This window comes from Aspergillus ibericus (genome assembly GCF_003184845.1).
Source record: "Aspergillus ibericus CBS 121593 unplaced genomic scaffold BO80scaffold_63, whole genome shotgun sequence".
NCBI lineage: Eukaryota > Fungi > Ascomycota > Eurotiomycetes > Eurotiales > Aspergillaceae > Aspergillus > Aspergillus ibericus.
In genome coordinates this window covers 105,537-127,267 of record NW_020292161.1, presented here as the reverse complement: position 1 = coordinate 127,267, position 21,731 = coordinate 105,537, and the positions used below count along the sequence as shown (strand labels likewise).

The 21,731-nt window shown below is 51.6% G+C and overlaps 7 protein-coding genes across 7 annotated transcripts; 5 read left to right on the top strand and 2 right to left on the bottom strand.

The window, feature by feature from the left end:
• Positions 1-359: 359 nt before the first annotated feature.
• On the top strand, positions 360-1,348 carry BO80DRAFT_459320 (NmrA-like family protein; the record flags this gene model as incomplete). The annotated part of the gene is made up of 2 exons (XM_025722337.1): positions 360-617; positions 674-1,348. 2 exons carry the CDS (start codon positions 360-362, stop codon positions 1,346-1,348), a joined length of 933 nt encoding a protein of 310 aa, XP_025570391.1.
• Positions 1,349-3,624: 2,276 nt separating this feature from the next.
• On the top strand, positions 3,625-4,697 carry BO80DRAFT_244024 (uncharacterized protein). Its single transcript, XM_025714576.1, has one exon. It carries the CDS (start codon positions 3,872-3,874, stop codon positions 4,412-4,414), a length of 543 nt encoding a protein of 180 aa, XP_025570390.1. The 5' UTR covers positions 3,625-3,871; the 3' UTR covers positions 4,415-4,697.
• BO80DRAFT_429430 (uncharacterized protein) lies at positions 4,669-5,642 on the top strand. The gene is made up of 2 exons (XM_025720463.1): positions 4,669-4,863; positions 4,918-5,642. Exons 1-2 carry the CDS (start codon positions 4,702-4,704, stop codon positions 5,512-5,514), a joined length of 759 nt encoding a protein of 252 aa, XP_025570389.1. The 5' UTR covers positions 4,669-4,701; the 3' UTR covers positions 5,515-5,642.
• A 3,434-nt stretch (positions 5,643-9,076) lies between these two features.
• On the bottom strand, positions 9,077-9,885 carry BO80DRAFT_449657 (putative GPI anchored protein; the record flags this gene model as incomplete). The annotated part of the gene is made up of 3 exons (XM_025721757.1): positions 9,077-9,476; positions 9,534-9,606; positions 9,657-9,885. 3 exons carry the CDS (start codon positions 9,883-9,885, stop codon positions 9,077-9,079), a joined length of 702 nt encoding a protein of 233 aa, XP_025570388.1.
• Positions 9,886-11,466: 1,581 nt separating this feature from the next.
• Positions 11,467-13,549, top strand: BO80DRAFT_417737 (putative amino acid permease family protein). The gene is made up of 2 exons (XM_025718228.1): positions 11,467-11,968; positions 12,054-13,549. Exons 1-2 carry the CDS (start codon positions 11,809-11,811, stop codon positions 13,508-13,510), a joined length of 1,617 nt encoding a protein of 538 aa, XP_025570387.1. The 5' UTR covers positions 11,467-11,808; the 3' UTR covers positions 13,511-13,549.
• A 1,565-nt stretch (positions 13,550-15,114) lies between these two features.
• On the top strand, positions 15,115-19,813 carry BO80DRAFT_367327 (putative ABC multidrug transporter; the record flags this gene model as incomplete). The annotated part of the gene is made up of 14 exons (XM_025716285.1): positions 15,115-15,312; positions 15,362-15,406; positions 15,454-15,864; positions 15,917-16,461; positions 16,508-17,013; positions 17,063-17,672; positions 17,721-17,995; positions 18,044-18,219; positions 18,269-18,362; positions 18,407-18,714; positions 18,762-18,968; positions 19,018-19,177; positions 19,225-19,664; positions 19,715-19,813. The coding sequence occupies 14 exons, from the start codon at positions 15,115-15,117 to the stop codon at positions 19,811-19,813; spliced, it is 4,074 nt and encodes a 1,357-aa protein (XP_025570386.1).
• Positions 19,814-20,381: 568 nt separating this feature from the next.
• BO80DRAFT_429424 (uncharacterized protein) lies at positions 20,382-21,411 on the bottom strand. Its single transcript, XM_025720462.1, has one exon. The coding sequence runs from the start codon at positions 21,319-21,321 to the stop codon at positions 20,500-20,502; it is 822 nt and encodes a 273-aa protein (XP_025570385.1). The 5' UTR covers positions 21,322-21,411; the 3' UTR covers positions 20,382-20,499.
• Between the last annotated feature and the right edge of the window lie 320 nt (positions 21,412-21,731).

The following is a 21,731-nucleotide window of genomic DNA, read 5'->3' as shown; positions in this document are numbered from 1 at the left end:
ATCTGTGCCAGGGAGAGGAGGTGGTTCTGTAAATCAGAGAAGGTTTCCACGAAGCCACTGTATTCTCAGGAGAAACTGACAGTCGTGGAACCTCCACCAACCTCGAACCTCAAGGTTGAACCCTGTCGATCATCAGAATCAACGTCAGCGATTTGTAAGCCGCGTCAAGCGGATCCCGAGATGATGAATTCATCGGCCACATATTCTCTGAAATACTACAGACAAGTCAATGCCTATAATTGATCTATCTCCAATAGACTTGGATATCTGCCGTTGATTGCGTACGTCTCTACAGTCTACAGTCGGCATCACTCGATCGCTCAGTCGGCGGCCACATATTACGTCATCCAGCACGCACAATGACCAAAATCGGCGTCTTCCCTGCTGCAGGTGGACTGGGAACCAGCATCATCAACCACCTCCACAAGCTGAAGCTGACGTCGGATTTGATTCTCATCGCCCGCAAGCCAGATAGTCTGGCTGAGTTCACCCGGGCCGGGGCCACGGTACGACGGGCCGACTATGACGACCCCGCCACACTCAGGGGCGTCTTCGACGGCGTTGACGTCTTGATGCTGATCTCTTATGCCTCGTTCGAGATCGAGTATCGGGTCGAGGTAAGTAGCAATTGCACCCATCGCTCATTCGCCTGCATGAAGTTAATCCCCGACAGGCACACAAACGCGCCATCGACGCCGCCCGTAGCAGCGGGGTGAAGCACATCTTCTACTCATCCCTCGCCTTCGCCGGAGATTTGGAGCAGACTAGCGTGGCGCACGTGATGGGTGCTCATCTTCGGACCGAACAGTACCTGGCCGGACTGCCGGACATCACCTACACCGCTATCCGGGAGGGTCTGTACTCGGAGTCCTACCCGATCTACACCAGCTGGTTCGATATCCACAACCCCGCAGACGAGATCGCCATCCCTCATTCCGGGGACGGCCCCGGCGTTGCATGGGCGAAACGCGATGAGCTGGGCGAGGCCACGGCAAAGCTGGTCGCGCACTATGCCAAGAAATCGGAGGGGTTCCCGTACCTGAACCGGGTGCTGCTGCTCTCGGGTCCCAGAGTGATCTCATTGAAGGAGACGGTCGATCTTCTCGGTCAGGCAGTTGGAAAGCCTCTCCGCATCCGCGAGATCTCCGTGGATGAGTACGTCGCTCTGCCACAACATGGGACGAAACACACCTACCACGGGATTGACTTGTCGCGGGAGTGGGCGTCTGCGTGGGATGCTATCCGTCTCGGTGAGACGGCGGTGATGACGCCGCTCCTGAGGGAGATTCTGGGACGCGAACCGGAAAGCTTTGAAACGACCGTAAATAATCTGTCCGCGAGCAAATAGGTAGCTTACCATGATTCATCCTCTGAATAAAAGGTCTGCCCGGTAGCGGGGTACTATGAGGTCGCTCCTACGTCGTAGATCTGGAAGCGGGGGCTTCTCTACCGGTATGCCATCTGTCGACTTTTAACGTGATCGGCATTCATCCCTGATAGTAGGATAAAGTCCGATACACACTTTAGCAGCGGGATGGTCACCGGGAGTCTGGTTGCTGCCGGGGGTGCGCTGGACGCAGGGGAACAACCGAACTGCCTGCCGCCATGCGGGAATATTCTCATCCGCTCGAGAAGGAGTCGTCAGGCCGGGTGCTCGACGGCATCCCACAGTAGTGCACCCGCCGGGCGAATGAGAGCCGGGGTGTGCTGACCTCGCTCCCAGCTGGAATTGGGAATCGGCAAGCCCGACCCCGCAGCAATCGAATCTCGCGGTGGTCAGAGCTTGTGGATCTTGATGACGCCGTTGGAGAGTGAGATGAGGCTGGATTCAATCTAATCAGTCCAATTCTACCCATTTAATCTATCCGCTGGTTCGAAGTAGGTTCACCGGGTGCAATTGTGCGGTCATTGAACTTGGTTCTTCATTGTTCATCATCACCGTGTGATGTGCATCCGCATGTCTGGTTTTTATTTTTGCTTTTCTTTTCTTTTCACTTTTCATCTTTTCGGTGTTATGGATGTCCATCCAGACATCATAATTAGCAGTAGATCATAGCTGTAGTGCGGGGTTACTATTCCGGGCTGGTGCGTGAGGCTAAAGCCTAACTTTGTTGTATCAACCGGGAACAAATCAGGAAAATCTTGATCATGTTGAGCATAATTTGGAGTCAGTAAGGTAGGGCTGACGGCATTGGCCGCAGGTGTCATCCGCGATCATCCCTTAGATGCCGTCCACCATCGCCGAGAGTCTTGTGTATACATATTGGGGATCCCAGTGTGGCCAAAAGTCTCGTGTGTCGGGAGCGAACTAACCGGGGAACATGTTACCTGGTCAGCTGCCAGCTAAATCAAGTCATGAGGACGGCGTCGTCCAGTGTCTCGGACGAGATGTCGGGCAGAGATGGCCATCTGTCACCCGAGCCAGCATACGGCCGACGACGAGAACGATTCCTCGATCCTGGAAGATCTCAAGCCACAGGACGGATGAAGCGATGCACTAGTGGAGGGGTCTTCAAGATGCCGGATCACACCACTGGTGGCATTGCAGCAGACCCTGGGAACCCGACATCCGGCCCGCCAGGCGAGGCATTGGGGATTGGGGAAGAGGGCAGCACCTTACTCGACGAGGCTATTTTCTCCACGCCTGAAGCCGGGAAATTTACTAGCGTCCGCGCTGGGCCAGTGGTAGCGCCGTCGGAGATTTTATGTATGTCAGTCACTCGTAGTCGGAGAGTCGAGATTTATTCTTAGGTCCCGCTGACTATAGCGTCCACTGGGTTGGTGGTTCCGAGGAGGACTTACCAATAGTTACCGTGGATGGGTTCCGTCGATAGTGCGAGCCAGTGTTTGGGTCCAGAGGGGACGATGGAGACTCCCGAGACGTCATCGCGGGTAACACCAGCCAGGAACCTTGGGCGGATTCCCCATCAATGTGATTATCATTAGGTGAGAGGTAGAATAGGAGAAGTGCCAGGAGTTGCTAGAGACCGGCCAGACCACCGCTCGGCTGCGAGAAAAGTGGGAGATGATGCCGCATATTCGAGGCCCCCCACCGGGACGGGGGACTGGTCCACTCAGCTGGTCTGTGTGCTTCGGAGTACCCGCGGGCGATGCAAAAGAACGGAGGGAGAGCTGAAGAGAGTAAAGTAAGTACCGGAGTGGACTGGGATTATTGTTTCGAGTTGTAACTTGTGCGGATGGACTCGATGGAGAGGAGGAGACTACTACTCTACCTAGGAATGGTGACTACGGTTGGGCATCTGACTGGCCGGGCCCGGCTCAAAGGCACAATTATCAATGAAGGGAATATGATTGGTGGATGCGTTACACCCTGGCGATGGGTTGGTAAGTTTGGTATCGGTGCCTTGAGCCAGTGATCTAAATGGCGACCGAAAGGGAACATCGTGGGTGGTACTGTCCTCCCCTAGCTGCCCTGCGACCGAGGATTTTGAGGCGAATCAACAATGGCCATGATGAGAATAATATTCATCGTGGGAGGGCATAATGAGGGAACACAAAATGCAAGCATGGACCCACTAAGGGAGGGTACCTGAACCAGCCTAAGGCATGGACGACGGGCAAGTACCGTCGCGATTCAGGGATGACCTAGATACTCAGGATTCCGTAGTCGTACAGCAAATCGCAAGATTCTGGTCTACTTTTTTTTTTTTTTTGGTACCAAATTCTCCCGTCCATGGTGGTGGTGGTGTCAGGAGTAGATGCCGAAGAGAGTAAGTAAGGAACGGAATAAATCACCTGAAACGGCAACAGACATGCTTGCAAGCCCAGGGATAAGATTAATTCCGCAGTGCAGCAGCAGCAGCAGCAGCAGCAGAGCAAAGTCAAAACCCAAGGGCAAAAAGTGTGCAACATGAGCAGTCCGGCCGAAGAGACAAGTCGGAGCCGAGACTCGGCCGCCACGGGGCTTGGCGGGGCCGCCTACAGCGACCGACAGACGCCTTCCCCAAGCTGGGCAGGCCCAACGGTTATTGTGCATCGATCGATCCACCGATCCCGCCCGCCCACGGCTCTCCAATCCGCCTCTCCTACGTACTCTCCTTCCCACTTTGCCTCAGCTCAGCGTCTGCTGCGCACTGCTGAACTTTCCCCTGCTCCTCAATGGCCATCCGACGGCTCTCATCGGAGCCGACCGAGGCCTGGATACCCTGCATCCGGCTGGGGTGATCTCGGTTCCCCTTCACCGGCCTGTGCAATTATCGTTTCGACAATGGTCATGGCTCTGCCTTTCCTTTTTGGCCGTGGCTTTTTCGACGTTGCAACTCATTACATCATTTTTTGGCTGGCCAGCGATCGGGTTCTGGCACCGGCTTCTCCTGAAACCTTCAGGCTTTATATAGACCCTCCCCCGATGACTCTCCTCTGCCCAGCATCCTTCCGATCCACGGTTCAATAGCAACAGCTTCTTTTTACTTCCACACCTTGCCACTCGACTTGATATATTATATCGGTTGACCGCTACTCTACACAACATCCACCTACCAACATACACCACTATCCACCCCGACCACTAGCATGGCATACTCCAGGCCTGACGCCTTTACGTTAGCGGACGACGAGCGGATGTACATGAGCCATCCCAGTCCACTCACTCGCCCTAATGATACCTTCACCAAGGGACCCGATCCTCTGTCGGCCAATTGGAACTACGACAGTGCCATTGATCTGTTCTCCCTGAACACCATGATTCCCGAGACCTTTCCCTTGGAGATGTCCAACGAGATGATGAACTTGGACCCCAAGGATTTTCCCACCGATTTCTTCGCCCCACCCCCAGATATCAGTGGGTTCACGATTTCCAACCACTCGGGTGAAGATGCTGCCTCTTGCGGTTCTCTCTCGTCGGTATGTCGCTCCTCCAATGGTTGAATGAACTACCGCTAATTAAACTTTCCCTAGGACCTGGAAAGTGACGATCAATCCTGGTCCCCCACCCGCATCTCCCCCCTCGAGACTATCCACATGGACCTGCCCAAGCCGGCTTCCCGATCCGCCAAGCCTTCCACTCGTCGCAAGACTGTCCAACCGAAGCGCGAGCCTGCCACCCGGTGGTCGTCGAGCCCGGAAATCACACCGCAAGACTTCCCCGCTGCCAGCGTTTCTCCCCCGCCCGCCCCCGCCTCTCCTGTCAACAACCGCAAAACCACCCGCAGTCTCTCCGGGGACTCGAACGCTAGCACCGGCTCGGCCCAGAACGCTACCGGCCGCAATGCCGCGAAGCGGGCGGCACACAACATCATTGAGAAGCGGTACCGCACGAACATGAATGCCAAGTTCGTGGCGCTGGAGAAGGCCATGTGCGGGGGAGTCCAGAAGCCGACCAAGGGCGGATCGGCGTCACTGAAGAAGTCGGAGATCCTGACGAATGCCATCACATTCATGCAGGAACTGCAAGATGAGAACAAGGCTCTACAGAAGGAGCTTGCCATTCTAAAACAGACCATGGTGTCGAATGGGATGTGGCGACACAGCAAGGGGGATGGGTTCCACGCATGAGCGTGAGAACCATCCTTCCTGTCATGACCGTCACGTTTATTGTATAATATTATGAGCTTTCCTTTGTCTTATACTGTGTCTACAATGGGTCTGGCCCTCTCCTGTCGTGGGCGGCGAATGGTTGTTTGTTGATATACCCGGATAAAAGTTGACCTAATCACCACACTCTATACCGCTACACTATACCACTATCACTACGTCCTCCGTACTCTGTACATATTCTCGGAACTATCCTAGTAAATATCTGGTCGCACTAAACCATAAATAAACCCGCCGACCCTCAACCTAAAGCCCAGCCAAGCACAACAAAGGCACCCTTAGGCCGGCTCCGCCCGTCCCTGACCCCCATCCGTTACACCGACCAGGTCCAACCCCGCCCGTCACCAGCCTTGCGCCTCTCCTACCATGGATACTCCACTTACACCCACCTACACCCAACTACGCCCAACACAGGTACTACTTCTTCTTCTTAGGTAAGAACGTTCATAATACGGTGCCCAACCAACCAGCCAGCCAGCCCTGTTCCAGGTAGGTATGTACTCTGCCCCCAACTCATCTTACCGGTCAGCCCTGTCGCCAATCCAGCCGCCCGCGCCCGATTCTAGAACGTCCTGGCCCCGATCGATCGATCCATCCAGACCGGCCGATAATTCTGGTCTAGCCGATAATCTCCCGGGTGCGGGTTGGTCTTGGTCTTGGGTTTGTTGGGGGGGTGGGTTTGTAGGCGTCATGGATTTTGTGAATAGGTTGGGATTTGATGGAGCTGGGGTAGGTATTGTATTGTATGCTAGGGGGTTGCTACGGATAGGGTGGATGAGTGGTGATGTGGGTGGATGGATGGGTGGGTGGATGGGTGGGGTGTGCTTGTTGGTCGTATACAGAGGAAATGTAGGTACAAATCCGCCGCAGAGGTATTTCCTGTAGGCATGACTTACCTCTCAACTGGAGGTGAAGCACACAAATACAAATGATAGATGTAGACATAACTGAAAACATATACAATAACAAACAAATAAGAAAGATCACCGCACGAATATACCCAACACCGACTCCACATCCACAAGGTCCGGCGAGTCGCGCAGATAGTACAATACCGGCTGTGTTCTGGCCTCAGGCCAGGGGTCAGAGGTACTGTATTCTTCAGACAAGTGATGCATATATATGCATCGAGACAGTAGTTCCTTTGCCATCGAGACACTCCTGGTGCTTAACCGCAGGCTCAGCAGATTTAGCTAATCCCTAGTAATGAGTTTGGGAATCTTATAGAAACTACATCCACGATAGAGTTTTCTCCCATCTTAATGGCACTTTCGAAAGCGATGAACGACAGACATCCTGCGGCGTAAATACGACTCGATAGAGCACGAGTAAGATAGTATTCCTGCAGGTCATATCTTCTCATACTGCCATATATAGTAGTTCATAGATTTACATAGATTATGCCCGAACTAGTTCATAACATACATCGCATGAAATAAACTCAAACTAGACCCATCGTTCACACATCAAGAATGTAGATCCAAACTCTCTAATCCATACCATCTAGAATACTCCCGTCTCCACTACCCACGAGATCTCCCCACCCTTACATTCCTACATAGCATCTACAACCAACTCAACCCCAATCCAAAACAACCCATCACGCCATCCGCCTCACCCGCACCACCACCACCACCACCACCACCACCATACGCAAAAATCCCTCCCTCCAACTTGGCAGCTTCCCAACCCAAGTCTCCGAAAACTCATCGTATATCGGAACCCGCCGTTCCCCGACCCCGGCGAATATTTCTTCGTGTCACGCACGCACTGTTTAAGGTTCCGGTATGACGTCGGCTGATCGGGACCGGGTCGTGTTTGGGTGGACGGAGAATAGCCTTTTCCATAACAGATATTGATATTTATGATTTTTGACAAGAAATGGGAAGAAAGAAAAGGGGACGGGTGGCTTGCAGAAGGTTTTGTTTTCTTTGTTTGGTGCTTGGTGTGGATGGGTGGAAGCCTGGGTGGATGTAACGGTAGGCTGGGGGTGGATAGGTACGTAACCTTGGTAGATAGGAGGTATCGAGATAAGTATGGATTGTATGGCTTGGCGGTTTAATTGGGATTAGCGATATTGTATGTCTGATTCGAGGTCCAGTGGGAAGCGCACGTGATGACGTGACCTGGTCCGGTAGCAGGGGGGTCTTGAATCGAACGGTATCGGATGATCGGCAGTTGTTTCTTGTACTGATGGGCAGAGTAATGATATGCTATCTGACAGTGATATCTCGTCTATAGTAGAGGATGGCAAAATTATAACTCTCCTATAGAAAGTTGCGTATCCTTTCACATGCACTAAGTATACATACTCATCCCATACTATAACCTCCTATAATTCACCCAGACAGACAGATTCAATGTACAACTGCCATTACCCCTTTAACCAACCTCGAAGCCTGAAGGTGTATTTGGGCCCGAGGGGGATGTGGAAGTGGTTTCCGGGGTGGTGGTGGGGTTTACAGATGGGAAGGAGTGGAAGGAAAGGATTCAGATTAGGCATTAGACCGTTCGGGAAGAAAGGGAGGGGAAAGAGTTGAAAACATTATCACCACTATTCTTAAGGTAGAATAGATCTTGACCGGGGTGATAATGAGAAAATGAATATGGAGAGAGAGAGAGAGATAGTGAGGTAGAATGTTTATTATGTAGTTATGGTTGTTCTGTCGATGTAATTGATAGAGCAGGACTTAATTGAACCTTATCGAGGCGCTGATATGTACAGGAAGAATGGAAATAATGCAGAGAATAGGAAATTGAGTAGAAGACTTATCTGGAGTGGACTTCATTCATGTCATTTTATAACTTCTTTCGCAGGGAAGAATTGCAGTGATACATGGTTGCTTGAAATGGCACCGGATATCCTATAGCAAATAAGGCTGTTAAATACCACAGATAGTAATCGTGTCTCTTGTATTAGTAGAATGTCATATACTTTGTCCAGATAGATATCTCCAAATCCAGTTTATTCTGGGATAGTATTTTACTCTCGTTTCTGCTTATCATATCTTTGATCGAAAACTGGACCAGAGAACGTTATATATTCAAAAGAGAGCTATCTTTCGGAAACATAAAGTTCATCATCTTGTTCACAGATAAGGGTATAGTTTCTTGTGCTCAACATTCAGTGAATCTCGAATATAGCATAGGATATTAGAGATAACAATGACGTGGTGCTTGGGATGATTTTGACCCTGGAGGGTCTTATAATTATAGCTTGAAAAGCAGGAACGTGGAAATATGACCCTGAACCTAATTCCTAAAAGTTTTATTATTACTCTCTCCTCTGGAGGAGTATTCGTAGCGGTATCATTAGCATTTAAATTCCAGGTATACTTTGTAAGGCCACTCAAAATCCCCTGTATCTAGAGGGCATGGAGATACGGAGGAATGTTTTCCTTGATTTTGTCACTATGAAAGCAAAACGCGTGTGTTGTGACCGGTTATTCCCACGACGTAGAAGTAAGGCCACTGCTGGGAGAAACTCTAGACTAGATAGTTTATCAACAAGGCTTATGACTCGTCAGAAGAACAATGCCCCCAATGCAACCAACCAGTCCATATCAAATCTAGTCATTTTAGCAGCGCCATTTGCCAACACGGTCTGACTAGCACCCGTACTGAGGGATTTGGTGTTCCCGGGGATGGATGTCCTTGATGCCGACGAGTTTGCGGAATCGGTAGGGTAAGCAAAAGGGGTCGTTGAACCGGATGATGTAGATATGGACACGGCGGACGAAGTAGTAGGCAGCTCACTCTCAGTTGAAGACACGGCTGTCCGCGAAGCACTTGAAGTAGACGTTGTGATCTCCGGCTCGGACTCGGAGGTAGTAATGGCCGAGACGGTAGCACCACCAGCAGTCCCGGCAACTGTTATGTACGGCGTGTGGATCGTAATGCGGGTTGCTTCGCCGGTGCAGCCTCTACAGGAAATTAGTCCCGTTCAAGAACTCTGGAAAGATTGTAGCAAGTGAACGAACCCGACATAGTTGCCACAACAGCCAATGAAGACATTTCCGTCGTATTCGCACCTCTCGGCGAGTCCACATCCAACTATTGCATGTTAATGCTATGTCGAGACACGAAGACCTAGGCTGACATACCCCCTCCGTTATCCAGAGCACAACAATTATAAGCACAACCGTCACCACAGCAGTTGCCTACGATACACCGAGACCCATCCGAGCAGGTGTCTCTCTTGTCTAGTATGCCTGCTTCTAGGGGGGAATAATTGCGTTGAATGAGGGTAGGTACTTTATTTGCCGTGGCGGTAAATTGTCCGTAGAGCGTAGCTGTGGCTAAGACGACCGAAAGGAGGCCCCCGAGTAGCATTTTGTCGGCAGGCCGAGAAACCGTATGAATGGAAGACTTGAATATAGTAGAGAGAACAGAGAGAAGTTTTCGACCCAGCGCAAGGTATATATCTATGACTAGGTTCTGCCGTTCTCGTGTTCAGCGACGAGATGCCGTCTCGTATTCAACCTTGGCATTGTTGATCGATATATCAATTGACGATATATTGCGGTCTTGAGGATAGACTGGAGTCGATCTATCGTATTGCTGGATCATGCCCGCGCATTGGCGTATGCATAGTTATCTCGAGGTGGCTGACCAGGTGCAGTGATGACAGCGCCATCGTCTTCGTGGAGTTGCACGCACATGCTACGCATGATCGAGATGTCAGATGCTGTCAATCACTGGATTAGAGCGATTAGTTCCTCAGCTCATGTTAGCTCTAGCTGCGCATTAGGTCGCTGAACATGAATTGCAGCAGATGCAGACGGCATTTGTCGGATATTTACCACATCACAGAATGTTTGTAGACGCCTTGACGCAATTACCTATGGACCGTTCATCGAGCCACGAGTTCCGATATTGTTGCGGCCAGCATCAAAGATCAGACATTTCACGATCGCATGTCCAGTCATAGTAAATCAAGCATGTCTCCCTATCTGTAGCTCAGGTCAATGGACTTGGAATCAAATAGGGCGCCCAGTCCGGCTGCATGCGGTTAAATGCTTTTCATGACTGGTTTGTCAGACGCTAAATGCAGACACCTTATCAGCAGCTATCATGCATCTCGGTGCTCTCGGCCTATCACACATCCAAGAAGTGTGCTTCGGCGGATGCTACCATCCAGAACCCGCTTTCCCTTGTCAGACTGCTCGAGTGATCTATCCTCCAATGTATGACACCTCGATCGGCAGCTCAGGCCCCCTGGTGCTGGACCCCGCATTCTGTCCCTGCCTTGGATCGGATGTCGGCTGAGACAAGGTTTAGGCTAGTCCGATGCACAGAACGCCAGTTGAGCTATAACTGTGTCTTTACCCTTGCATTTCTGGGTATGAGGGCTGAATTCCGAGGGATGAGAGCCGCAGTGATGACAACATCGTCGCCGGACACTATCAATGACTAGGATCGTTGAAGTCGCCACATCTTGTATCTTGGATGAATCACCGGGTGAGATAATGGTTCGGATCGATCGACAATCAATGCCCCGGACGGACTTATCGCCTCCGCATAGACCTGCCGGATTAGGCATGATGACGGAAGAGCTGAGGATGCTCCAGCTCGGAATTCATCTCAGCTATCAGGACCTGAAACCTTGATGCACTTTGCCGATAGATACTTGCAGCTGACCGTAAGAAGCAGAGCGATGAGATGGTGGAACCATGGTCGAGAGAATGTGTTCAGCACGACGGCTGCAACGAGTTTAGTAGTAGTACAAGTGGCACCCTGAAATTGGCATCGTTACAGCGCCATGGGTATTTGAGGGAGAAGTCTCGACGGATATGACTTGGAGAGCGTGTTGATGGTGGTCGATGTATGCGAACGGCCATGAGCACTTGAGTGCCCAAACGTTGCCATCCCCACTTGGGAAGTCCTGCCGAGCCTAAAAAACCCAGCCCCCGCAAAAGCCAAAGTCAAGGGAAAAAAATTTTAACTTATCGCCAACTTATCTATCTCGGTCATTCAGAGGGATTTGTTTCATGACCAATTGATCGTTGCCGTGATTATTCCTCTTGATAACCATCTTGCCTTTCCGAACTAAGCATGCCGGCCTGGTGAGGGGAAGCCATGTCCTTGCATGTTTAGCTCGTTCATATATGAGCTCTCCCCTCAACGCCCTTAACAAGAGTTGAACGAATTTGCAGAAAATGGGAAATTGGGTGCACGACTTGCTCATCGACCTTGCTGCTTTCCCGGTTGGCTGATTTTCTGTCGTCATTGTGCCCTTGTCTTTATTCTCTCCGGATGCCGATGGACGTGGAAAATAACGGGCCGATCAAACCGATCGAATCGGTCGACCAGAGCGTTCAAGATGCTCACGATCTGGCGGCCATGGGCCATGACCAGGCCATGACTCGCAAATTTGACATTTGGAGCATGCTGTCGCTGGCGTTCTGTGTCTTAGGTTAGTTCTCCCCGATCGGATTTTTCGTGCTCTGTGCGTTGCATCCACCCGTCGCGCCAAGACCGGCAGCTAATCGTCGCCCCAGGCACCTACTCAACTTTTGCCCAGGATCTCGACAGCGGCCTCACCAATGGCGGCTCCGTGGCAATCCTCTGGGGTCTCGTGCTGGTCACCGTCTGCAACCTGTGCGTGGCCGTTTCCCTGGGAGAGCTCACCAGCAGTATGCCGACCGCACTCGGCCAGGCGTACTGGGTGTTTCGACTCTGGGACACTCCGCTGGGTCGCTTTTGCTCGTATATGTGTGCCTGGATTAATATGTTCGGCTGGTGGACGTTGACGGCGTCCCAGGTCGCTTTCATGGCCGAGTTCCTGCTGGGGATGAAAGTCATGTTCAACAACTCTTGGGGCGGGGCTGGTACCGGATGGCTGGAATTTGTCGTCTATCTCGGCACCGTTCTGGTGTTGACAATCATTAATTTAATTGGCTGTCGGAAGGAAAAAATCCTTCCATGGCTGAACAACTTTGTCGGAATCTGGTTTACCGGCTTGTTCGTCATTCTGTCTCTGGCTCTGCTTATCTCGGTTGGGGTAAAGAAAGACCTCTCCTTCCAACCAGCTTCGTTTGTCTTCGGGGCCTGGATGAACGAGACCGGCTGGGATGATGGCGTTGTGTGGTTCACTGGCCTGGTACAGGCCGCCTATGGCCTTACGGCCTTTGATGCGGTCATTCATATGGTCGAGGAAATCCCCGCCCCGCGACGCAATGCACCCAAAGTCATGTGGCTTTCCGTCCTCATGGGTGCGATTACGGGATTCATCTTCATGGTGGTATGCCTGTTTTGCATTCAGGATGTCAACGAGGTCATCAACTCACCGACGGGGCTGCCATTCATGGAGTTGATGGTGGAGACTGTCGGCCTGGAAGGAGGAGCCACTCTCATCGCGTTGTTCATCTTCAATGGTCTGGGGCAGGGCATCAGTATTCTGACCACCGCCTCCCGACTCACCTGGGGCTTTGCGCGAGATGGCGGTCTACCCTGGAGCGGATATCTTATGCACATCGACCCCGTGTGGAAGGTTCCGGTGCGAGCATTGTGGTTCCAGGGCTTTTGGATCGCGTTGGTTGGGATTCTCTACCTGTTCGCGAACACGGTGCTCGATGCGATTCTAAGCGTCAGCACAATTGCTTTGACCATCTCGTATGGTATTCCCATTGCTGCCCTTCTTGTGGTTGGGCGCGATAAGTTGCCACCGAGTCAATTCAATCTGGGACGATGGGGAGCGCCTATCAACTGGATCAGCATCATCTACTGTGCCATCACGACGGTCTTCTTTCTCTTCCCAGGTTCGCCGAACCCGTCGCCCAGCGACATGAACTATGCCATTGCAGTTTTTGGGGTGATGCTGGTGGTGGCCGTTGGATTTTGGTTCGTCCAAGGGAAGAGCACGTATCTGAAGACACAGGATGCGATCGACCAGATGATTCAGGCCCAGAGGCTTGAAGTTGATACGGCAGCACAGGCCGAAGAAAAGAAGAAATAGACATGTATATAATTTTGACCTTTAAATGATGAAGTGACCTCACTATCGCGGTCGTCGAGCTTGGTCTTGGTAGAATGTGTGTAGACAAAGGTCAGAACGAAGCCGGGATTAATAGGTGTGGGCCCGTGACCGGCGTGGGCGACGTGCCCCCACGTGTCCCTCACCCATCTCCCCTCCATGGCACCACGTCTGCTCCAGCTGGCCGGGGACAATTCAATCCCAGGAAATCACCAACAAGAACCTTTGCTACGTGTCTGTAGTTTGCTGACGAACCACTCATCCTAGCTACCAGATTGCCTTGCCATCGAGCTACCTTCTGGCTTATCGGACTTCAGTGCATAGTGATACCCAACTCGGCCGGCCTGATTCGTGGGAAGTCTGGAATTACGGCACCAGAGTCCAGAGAGTCGGTATAGAGTCCCGATGGGGAGAAAAATTGCTCACCAGATATACCGTGGTCAGCAGTGTGGACATGTTTGCAGCCGAGATAGGAAATAATCTCCCTAGGGCATTCGGATTTATCGCCTTCAACCGGCTTTCTGATGTGGGAAGGCACCGACAATCGATGATTGGCAACATGCGGATAGGGTGAGCACCGGGGCACTATTGACCAATGTCCTCTCTAGTTGATACTGTTGGGAGAAAGGTACGATAACAGGATGGCGTCATCCTGCGAAGAGAGATCAACAATGGCATCATTAAGGTCGAACAAGCACCCCTAGCTACCCGAACTCGAACCCTGGAGGCTGACACAGCTTTGAAACACATGTATAGGACGGTCTAAGACCAGGCTTGATTAGTAGGGCGGATTTAATGTGTTCCACAGCTCGAATCAATGCCGGAAGTACCCACCTGAGCTGGCTATATCCGAGACTAGATAGTCTGTGCCTGAGCCCTGAAACTTTGTCCGAATAGCTTATCTGCCGAAGAATTGACGCAACATACCCATTACTGCCGACCAGCTCCAAGACAAGCGTTGGAACCTACTCCAGTAGGACTTCAATAGGCATGGAGGCGCGATACTCCTTAAAGGGTACGGAGGGATAGATGGGCGAACCTGGCGCATGGATTGAGTCGACGAGAATCCTGGAATAAGGCTGGGGCAGAATTACAGATTACTGAGGGGTTACCGTCAGCTAGATCTGGATCATCTTAGGTCATCACGGGCAATATTTCCAGGTACGATGAAAAGTGCAATCCGCTACTGACGTGGATGCTGCACTTCTATATCCGAGGCCCGTCGAGGCCTCAATGAGAATCGTTTCAAGTGGATCCAACTCGGAGTGCAACGAATGTGAGGTCAGGAAAAAGCTGCAAGTGGAGCGACTCGGAATTACGGGTTAAGATTTGACGGGTATACGGCATTACGGAACTGCGTTTTCAGCAACCAGTCCTCGGGAATATTAGATATCTCGGGAGGAATGGCAATATAACAGATGGAGTGCCCGTGGTCCTGGACGATCTTCAGCTGAGTGTCTGAGCTTATTCCATCGCGTGGAATCTGACAGTTCTTGAGCTGGTTCATTGGTATGCGCTCGCGGCCTACTCTAAACCGGATATACTAATTGTTCCATACACAGTTGCGACAAGTGGGATTGTTCACAATGGACAACTCGTCTTCTTCAGGGACTGTGGACATTGAGTCTGGGGACTCTTCCATTTATAAGCGCTTGACGCTCACATGGCGCAACGTGAGCGTGCACGTTACTGCCCCCGATGCTGCTCTGGGCGATACACTGTTGTCGGTGGCCGATCCACGGCAGGCTCTGGGGTGGTTCAAAGGGGGTTCGCGGCCTAAGAGGGTAAGCCGAGATGGTGGTAGCGCCTAAGCTATTACTAACATGCTACCAGACAATCCTCAAGGACGTTACGGGCCAACTCAGACCAGGCGAGATGGTAAGACACCGAACGAAAGCAATTGGCAGTTTGCTGACCTTATCTAGCTGCTCGTTTTGGGCCGTCCAGGGTCAGGATGTACCTCATTCCTCCGCGTGCTCTCCAATGATCGTGAGGCTTTTGACGAAGTTGTCGGCGAGACTCGGTACGGAAGCATGGACCACAAGCAGGCCAAAAAGTACCGACAGCAGATCATGTTCAACAACGAAGACGATGTTCACTTCCCCACGTTGACGGTCAACCGGACGATGAAATTTGCCCTGCGAAACAAGATTCCGAGAGAACGACCCGAGCATCTCCAAGGTAGAAAGGATTACGTTCAGGAGAAGAGAGATGGAATATTGGATTCACTGGGTATCGGTCACACCAAGAAGACATTGGTTGGAAACGAGTTCATCCGCGGTGTATCTGGTGGTGAGCGAAAGCGTGTGTCTTTGGCGGAAGTGATGGCTGGGCAGGTATGGTCCCTTCTTTCCTGTGTCTAACAGGCCACTCACCATTGAGTGCTAGAGTCCCGTTCAATTCTGGGATAACCCCACTCGCGGTCTGGATTCCAAGACTGCCGTGGAATTTGCCCGTATGCTCCGGCGTGAGGCAGACGAGAACCAAAAGACAATGGTGGCGACAATGTACCAAGCCGGAAATGGCATCTACGATGAATTCGACAAGATATTAGTCCTCGCGGACGGACTCGTCACGTACTATGGCCCGCGTGCGTTGGCCCGCGCTTACTTCGAAGACATGGGATTCGTATGCCCCAAAGGAGCCAACATTGCCGACTTCCTCACTTCGGTGACGGTCATCACGGAACGAATTGTCGCCCCAGGCATGGAAGAGAAAGTGCCAAACACACCAGCTGAGTTCGAGGCTCGTTACCATCAGAGTGCGATCTACTCCCAGGCGATGAATGACATTGTACCGCCAGAGAAGCTCGTTAACGAGGAAGAAAACCTGGCCCTTGCGGTAGCAATGGAAAAGAGAAAGCAGTATATCCCTCGGAGTAAGAGTGTCTACACTGCTGGTCTTTGGGATCAGATTGTCAGCTGCACTATCCGGTACGTTGCTTTGATTTACTGGTGGGGATCGTCTGACATTCTCTAGTCAATTCCAAATCCTGGCTGGTGATAGGCTCTCCATCATCATCAAGGTGGTGTCTGCTATTCTACAGGCCCTTGTCTGTGGTAGTTTGTTTTACAACCTCAAGTTAGACAGCAGTTCGATTTTCCTCCGACCTGGCGCCCTTTTCTTCGCTGTTTTGTACTTCCTTCTCGAGACGATGTCCGAAACGACCGCGTCATTCATGGGTCGTCCTATCCTTTCTCGGCAAAAGCGATTTGGCTTCTATCGGCCCACGGCGTTTGCCATTGCCAATGCGATTACAGATATACCCATTGTCTTGGTTCAAGTATCATGCTTCTCGTTGATCTTATATTTCATGTCTGCGATGCAGATGGACGCGGGCCGTTTCTTCACTTACTGGATCATTGTCATTGTGCAGACATTGTGCTTCATGCAGATGTTCCGGGCCATTGGTGCGATGTGCAAAAACTTTGGCAATGCGTCCAAGATGACCGGGTTTCTCTCGACGGTCTTTTTTGTCTATGGAGGTACGTTTCAACCGTCCAGATACCATGGAACATACTGATAAAGTCACAGGATACTTGATTCCTTTTGAGAAGATGCACGTGTGGTTCCGTTGGATCTTTTACCTGAACCCCGGTGCGTATGCTTTCGAGGCCCTGATGGCCAACGAGTTTGTGGGCCTGGAACTGGAATGTATCGCGCCTGACTACATCCCATACGGATCTGGATATCCCAGCGGCTCTTCCCCTCACCGTGGCTGCACCGTCAAGGGAAGTAACGCGGAAGGCATTATCGATGGCGCCACCTACATCAAGGAGCAGTTCCAATACTCCTACCACCACATCTGGCGGAGCTTTGGTATCATCGTCGGCTTCTGGGCGTTTTTTCTTTTCTTGACCGCAATTGGCTTTGAACTGCGCAACAGCCAGTCCGGATCCTCGGTCCTTCTCTACAAGCGGGGCGCGAAAAGCAAAAAGGCCGACGAGGAGAGCAGCGTTTCTCCGAAGTCTGAGGGAGCTGTCCTTGCGCAGGCGGGGAAACAGTCCACGTTCACGTGGAACCATCTCGACTATCACGTTCCTTTCCATGGCGAGAAGAAGCAATTACTCGACCAGGTCTTTGGATACGTAAAACCGGGTAACCTGGTGGCCTTGATGGGATGTTCTGGCGCGGGAAAGACTACGTGAGTTTTGTTATGAGACGCAGGGATGCCAGGCTAATCCATACGCAGGTTGCTCGATGTTTTGGCTCAGCGAAAGGACAGCGGTGAGATTTACGGATCCATTCTGATCGATGGTCGGCCGCAAGGCATTAGTTTCCAGCGTACCACCGGCTACTGTGAGCAGATGGATGTCCATGAAGGGACGGCGACCGTGAGAGAGGCCTTGATCTTTTCTGCTCTCCTCCGTCAGCCCGCCAGTGTGCCACGTGAAGAGAAGATTGCCTATGTGGACCACATCATTGATCTCTTGGAACTGAGTGACATTAGAGATGCCCTGATCGGAGGTACGTGCTGGATTTGGAATCTATAGGGTGCTATGCTAACCAAGACAGTTCCCGGAGCTGGTCTAAGCATCGAACAACGGAAGAGAGTGACATTGGGTGTTGAGTTGGTCGCCAAGCCGACTTTGCTCTTCCTGGACGAACCGACGTCGGGTCTGGACGGTCAATCCGCTTACAACATTATTCGATTTCTGAGGAAGCTCGTCGACAGTGGACAGGCTGTGCTGGTAAGATTGCTCGTTGACATCTCGGGGAAATACAAGCTCACCCTCCTAGTGCACCATCCATCAACCTTCTGCGGTTCTGTTCGATGCCTTCGACGCCTTGGTTCTGCTTGCTAGGGGCGGAAAGATGACCTACTTTGGAGAAAGTGAGTTTCACACCTGCCGTACCGACTGGATCTAACCCCATTAGCTGGCGAGGAATCCCACAAAGTTCTGGAGTACTTCGCAAAGAACGGAGCCCCCTGTCCTCCCGACGTCAATCCCGCTGAACACATCGTGGAGGTCATCCAAGGTAACACGGAGAAACCTATAGACTGGGTCGATGTGTGGAGCCGATCCGAGGAGCGCGCGCGTGCCATTGAGGAGCTTGAAGCCTTGAACAAGGAGGGCCAAGCACACTCGGACATTGTGGAAGACCAACACGACTTTGCAACACCGATTTGGTTTCAGTTCAAGACGGTGCTGCAACGTCTCATGACCCAAATATGGCGGTCACCAGTAAGTTGAACATAACCCTTGGTAGAGGTAGATGCTGAGAAAGTCAGGATTACATGTGGAACAAGATCATCCTGCACATCTTTGCCGCATTGTTCAGTGGATTCACCTTCTGGAAAATGGGCAATGGGACATATGCGCTCCAGCTACGGTTGTTTGCCATCTTCAACTTTATCTTCGTGGCTCCGGGGTGTATCAACCAGATGCAGCCGTTCTTCCTGCACAATCGCGATATCTTTGAGACCCGAGAGAAAAAGGTCAGCCCAGAGCCAACTCTTACTGAAGCAGACTGCTAAATACTTATAGTCCAAAACCTACCACTGGATCGCCTTCATTGGAGCTCAAGCAGTCTCGGAAATCCCGTACTTGATTATCTGTGCCACTCTCTACTTTGCGTGCTGGTACTTTACCTCCGGATTGCCTGTTGATGCGTACGTTTCCGGCCATATGTACCTGCAGATGATCTGTAAGTTCCTTCTATTCTTCCACGCTGGACTAAACTGACCAGCCAAGTCTACGAGTTTCTCTACACTTCCATCGGACAGGCCATTGCCGCCTACGCTCCTAACGAGTACTTTGCCGCCATCATGAACCCCATCCTCATCGGTGCCGGCATGATCAGTTTCTGTGGCGTTGTGGTGCCGTACTCGAGCATCCAGCCTTTCTGGCGGTACTGGATATACTACCTCGACCCGTTCACCTACCTGGTGGGTGGTCTTCTTGGGGAAGTCCTCTGGGACGTCAAGGTGAAATGCGAGGCCTCGGAGTATATTCATTTCAGCCCTCCGTCCGGACAGACCTGCGGTCAATACATGTCCGACTTCATCTCGGCACAGACGGGCTACCTGCTGGACTCGAACGCCACCGACAGCTGTTCGTTCTGCCAGTACTCGACAGGCGCGGACTATGCAAAGACCTTTAACCTGAAAGAGAAGTACTATTCTTGGAGAGACGTGAGTGCCTACCCTTCCTTCTGAGCTGTTGGAATACTAACATCCAACAGACAGGAATCACTGCCCTCTTCTGCATCACGTCCTACGGCCTGGTGTTTTTGATGATGAAGCTACGCAGCAAGAAGACGAAGAGTGCAAGGTCGGAGTGAGCACACGTCAATCCCAAGCCCGAACCCAACCCCTACCTCAACTACAACACAACTACACGCTACAACCAGCGCAAGAAAGTCAAGCCCTTCACAGAAGGGACCCAGTATATAGTTTGCTTTTCTCGCACAGTAGATAGATAGACCGATACACCGACTGAGCTCCAGTCATATACATAGACCCCCGTTATACATAGAGTATTTAATACCATATCACATGATACCTTTCCGCAAACCAAAAAGCCCTTATTACTAGCTCCGCGATTTCTTTTGCCTAGTTTCACAATATGTATTCAGCATGACAATTCTCCGCCTCAGAATGCAGGTAATTAGTCCGTGCATACCAACGCGGAGGAATATCTTGAGCGCAGGAAATAGAATAGCGTGTCGTGGAGGTGGGCGTACACGGGAGCCTACTATTACGTCAACTGAATGTTTTAGTGTAGTATTTTAGTAGTTATCAATTTATAAACTACCAAGAGTCATTGAAGAAATCCGGGCTCCGGACGTGGGGGTGGGTGAGATTTTAGTCCTACACCTATATTTGAACCCTTGCGTCATGGGATTGCGGAGTAAATGACCTGAACTGGGATATATATACATCTAACGACAAATCTAATCTATCGATCTATTTATTAAAACACAACGTGACAATAAAGCGAATATGGGTATGGGTATGGATATGGGTATCAAAATCGAAACCTGGGCGTCTCCGCCTGCGTCCTAATATACGCAACATCGACCAAACGGCCCAGAATGACATACTCGAGTTTCAGCTTGATGCTATACACCAACGCCTTGAAGGTAACCTGAAAGGTAAAGTACCCGGCATACTGAATGGCCACGACGGACAAATCCAGGATGATGATGAGGATATTCACGAGCAGCAACTGCACCAACACACTCCGGGACAACCCCCCAGAGTCCATCCGAAGCATTTTAACCGTCTCCCGGATATAGATCCCCGAGAGGAGAAGTTCCTGGACGCAGAACCAGACGAGTTGGATGCGTTCGATGATGCCGAAGCCGAGGTTCACGGCGGGAGAGTCCGGGAGGGCATTGACGGCGAGTTCGAGGGCGGTGCTGGAGGTGTGGAGGAGGAGGCCGTCGATGATGATGAGGTAGAGGAGGGCGCGGAGGAGACGTTTATGGCGCAGGACGAGGTGTAATCGGGACCAGAGGACGAGGGATTGGCCGGTGACCATGCCGGCCCAGCCGATGTCGACGATGACGATCTCGAGGAAGTAGTGGGTGAAGGTGATGGCGAACATTTTGAGGAGGTAGCCGAGGCCGAAAGGGAGGATGGAGATGGCGGCGATCATGAGACTCCAGAAATAGGAGCCGGTGTAGCGTTTGAAGGTGTTGAGGCAGAGGATGACCAGCTCGATGGCATTGCACCAGGCCAGGGCGATGAGGATGGGGAAGACATATTCTTCGACGGTGGTGTCCAAGTGCCGTGTTAAGCCGGTGGGATTGTTGGACGGGGTGTGGTCAAGGGTGAAATAGGGCATGAACGGAGGGCATGGATGGGATGGAAGAGGAGTATAGAGGAAGATGTATGTGATGGTATAGATAGTCCTCCGGAGATGTGGAGAGGATCGCAGCAGGAGGAGGCGAAGACGCCGTCGCAAAAGTTGGCCGATGGATGGCCGAATCGGGTTATGGGCGGATTGATCGAAGCCGGCCAATTGCGTCATGGATCTTGGGAGATTGATTTGGCTGGTGGCTTGTGACTGGTGGGAGATAGCAGGCGGCGGATACAATGGCCAATGACAGGTTGGTAATACTGCTAATCTATCCCTCTTCCGGCCAGTCCCTGTCGGCTAGCGCTCGCCTCCTGATTGGTGACCGTTTGCCGGTACGGTACGAACCCCCCTGATACGGGACGTACTTACCCGGGGGTGTTTGCCCGGTTTGTCCA

What these genes read in the sequence shown, in the direction of transcription:
- BO80DRAFT_429424 (XM_025720462.1), bottom strand. Translation starts at nt 21,321, where the DNA reads ATGCCCTATTTCACCCTTGACCACACCCCGTCCAACAATCCCACCGGC.
- BO80DRAFT_417737 (XM_025718228.1), top strand. Translation starts at nt 11,809, where the DNA reads ATGCCGATGGACGTGGAAAATAACGGGCCGATCAAACCGATCGAATCG. An exon ending in GCTGGCGTTCTGTGTCTTAG is followed by an intron (nt 11,969 to 12,053) that starts GTTAGTTCTCCC and finishes TCGTCGCCCCAG; the next exon opens with GCACCTACTCAACTTTTGCC.
- BO80DRAFT_244024 (XM_025714576.1), top strand. Translation starts at nt 3,872, where the DNA reads ATGAGCAGTCCGGCCGAAGAGACAAGTCGGAGCCGAGACTCGGCCGCC.
- BO80DRAFT_429430 (XM_025720463.1), top strand. Translation starts at nt 4,702, where the DNA reads ATGATTCCCGAGACCTTTCCCTTGGAGATGTCCAACGAGATGATGAAC. An exon ending in CTTGCGGTTCTCTCTCGTCG is followed by an intron (nt 4,864 to 4,917) that starts GTATGTCGCTCC and finishes AACTTTCCCTAG; the next exon opens with GACCTGGAAAGTGACGATCA.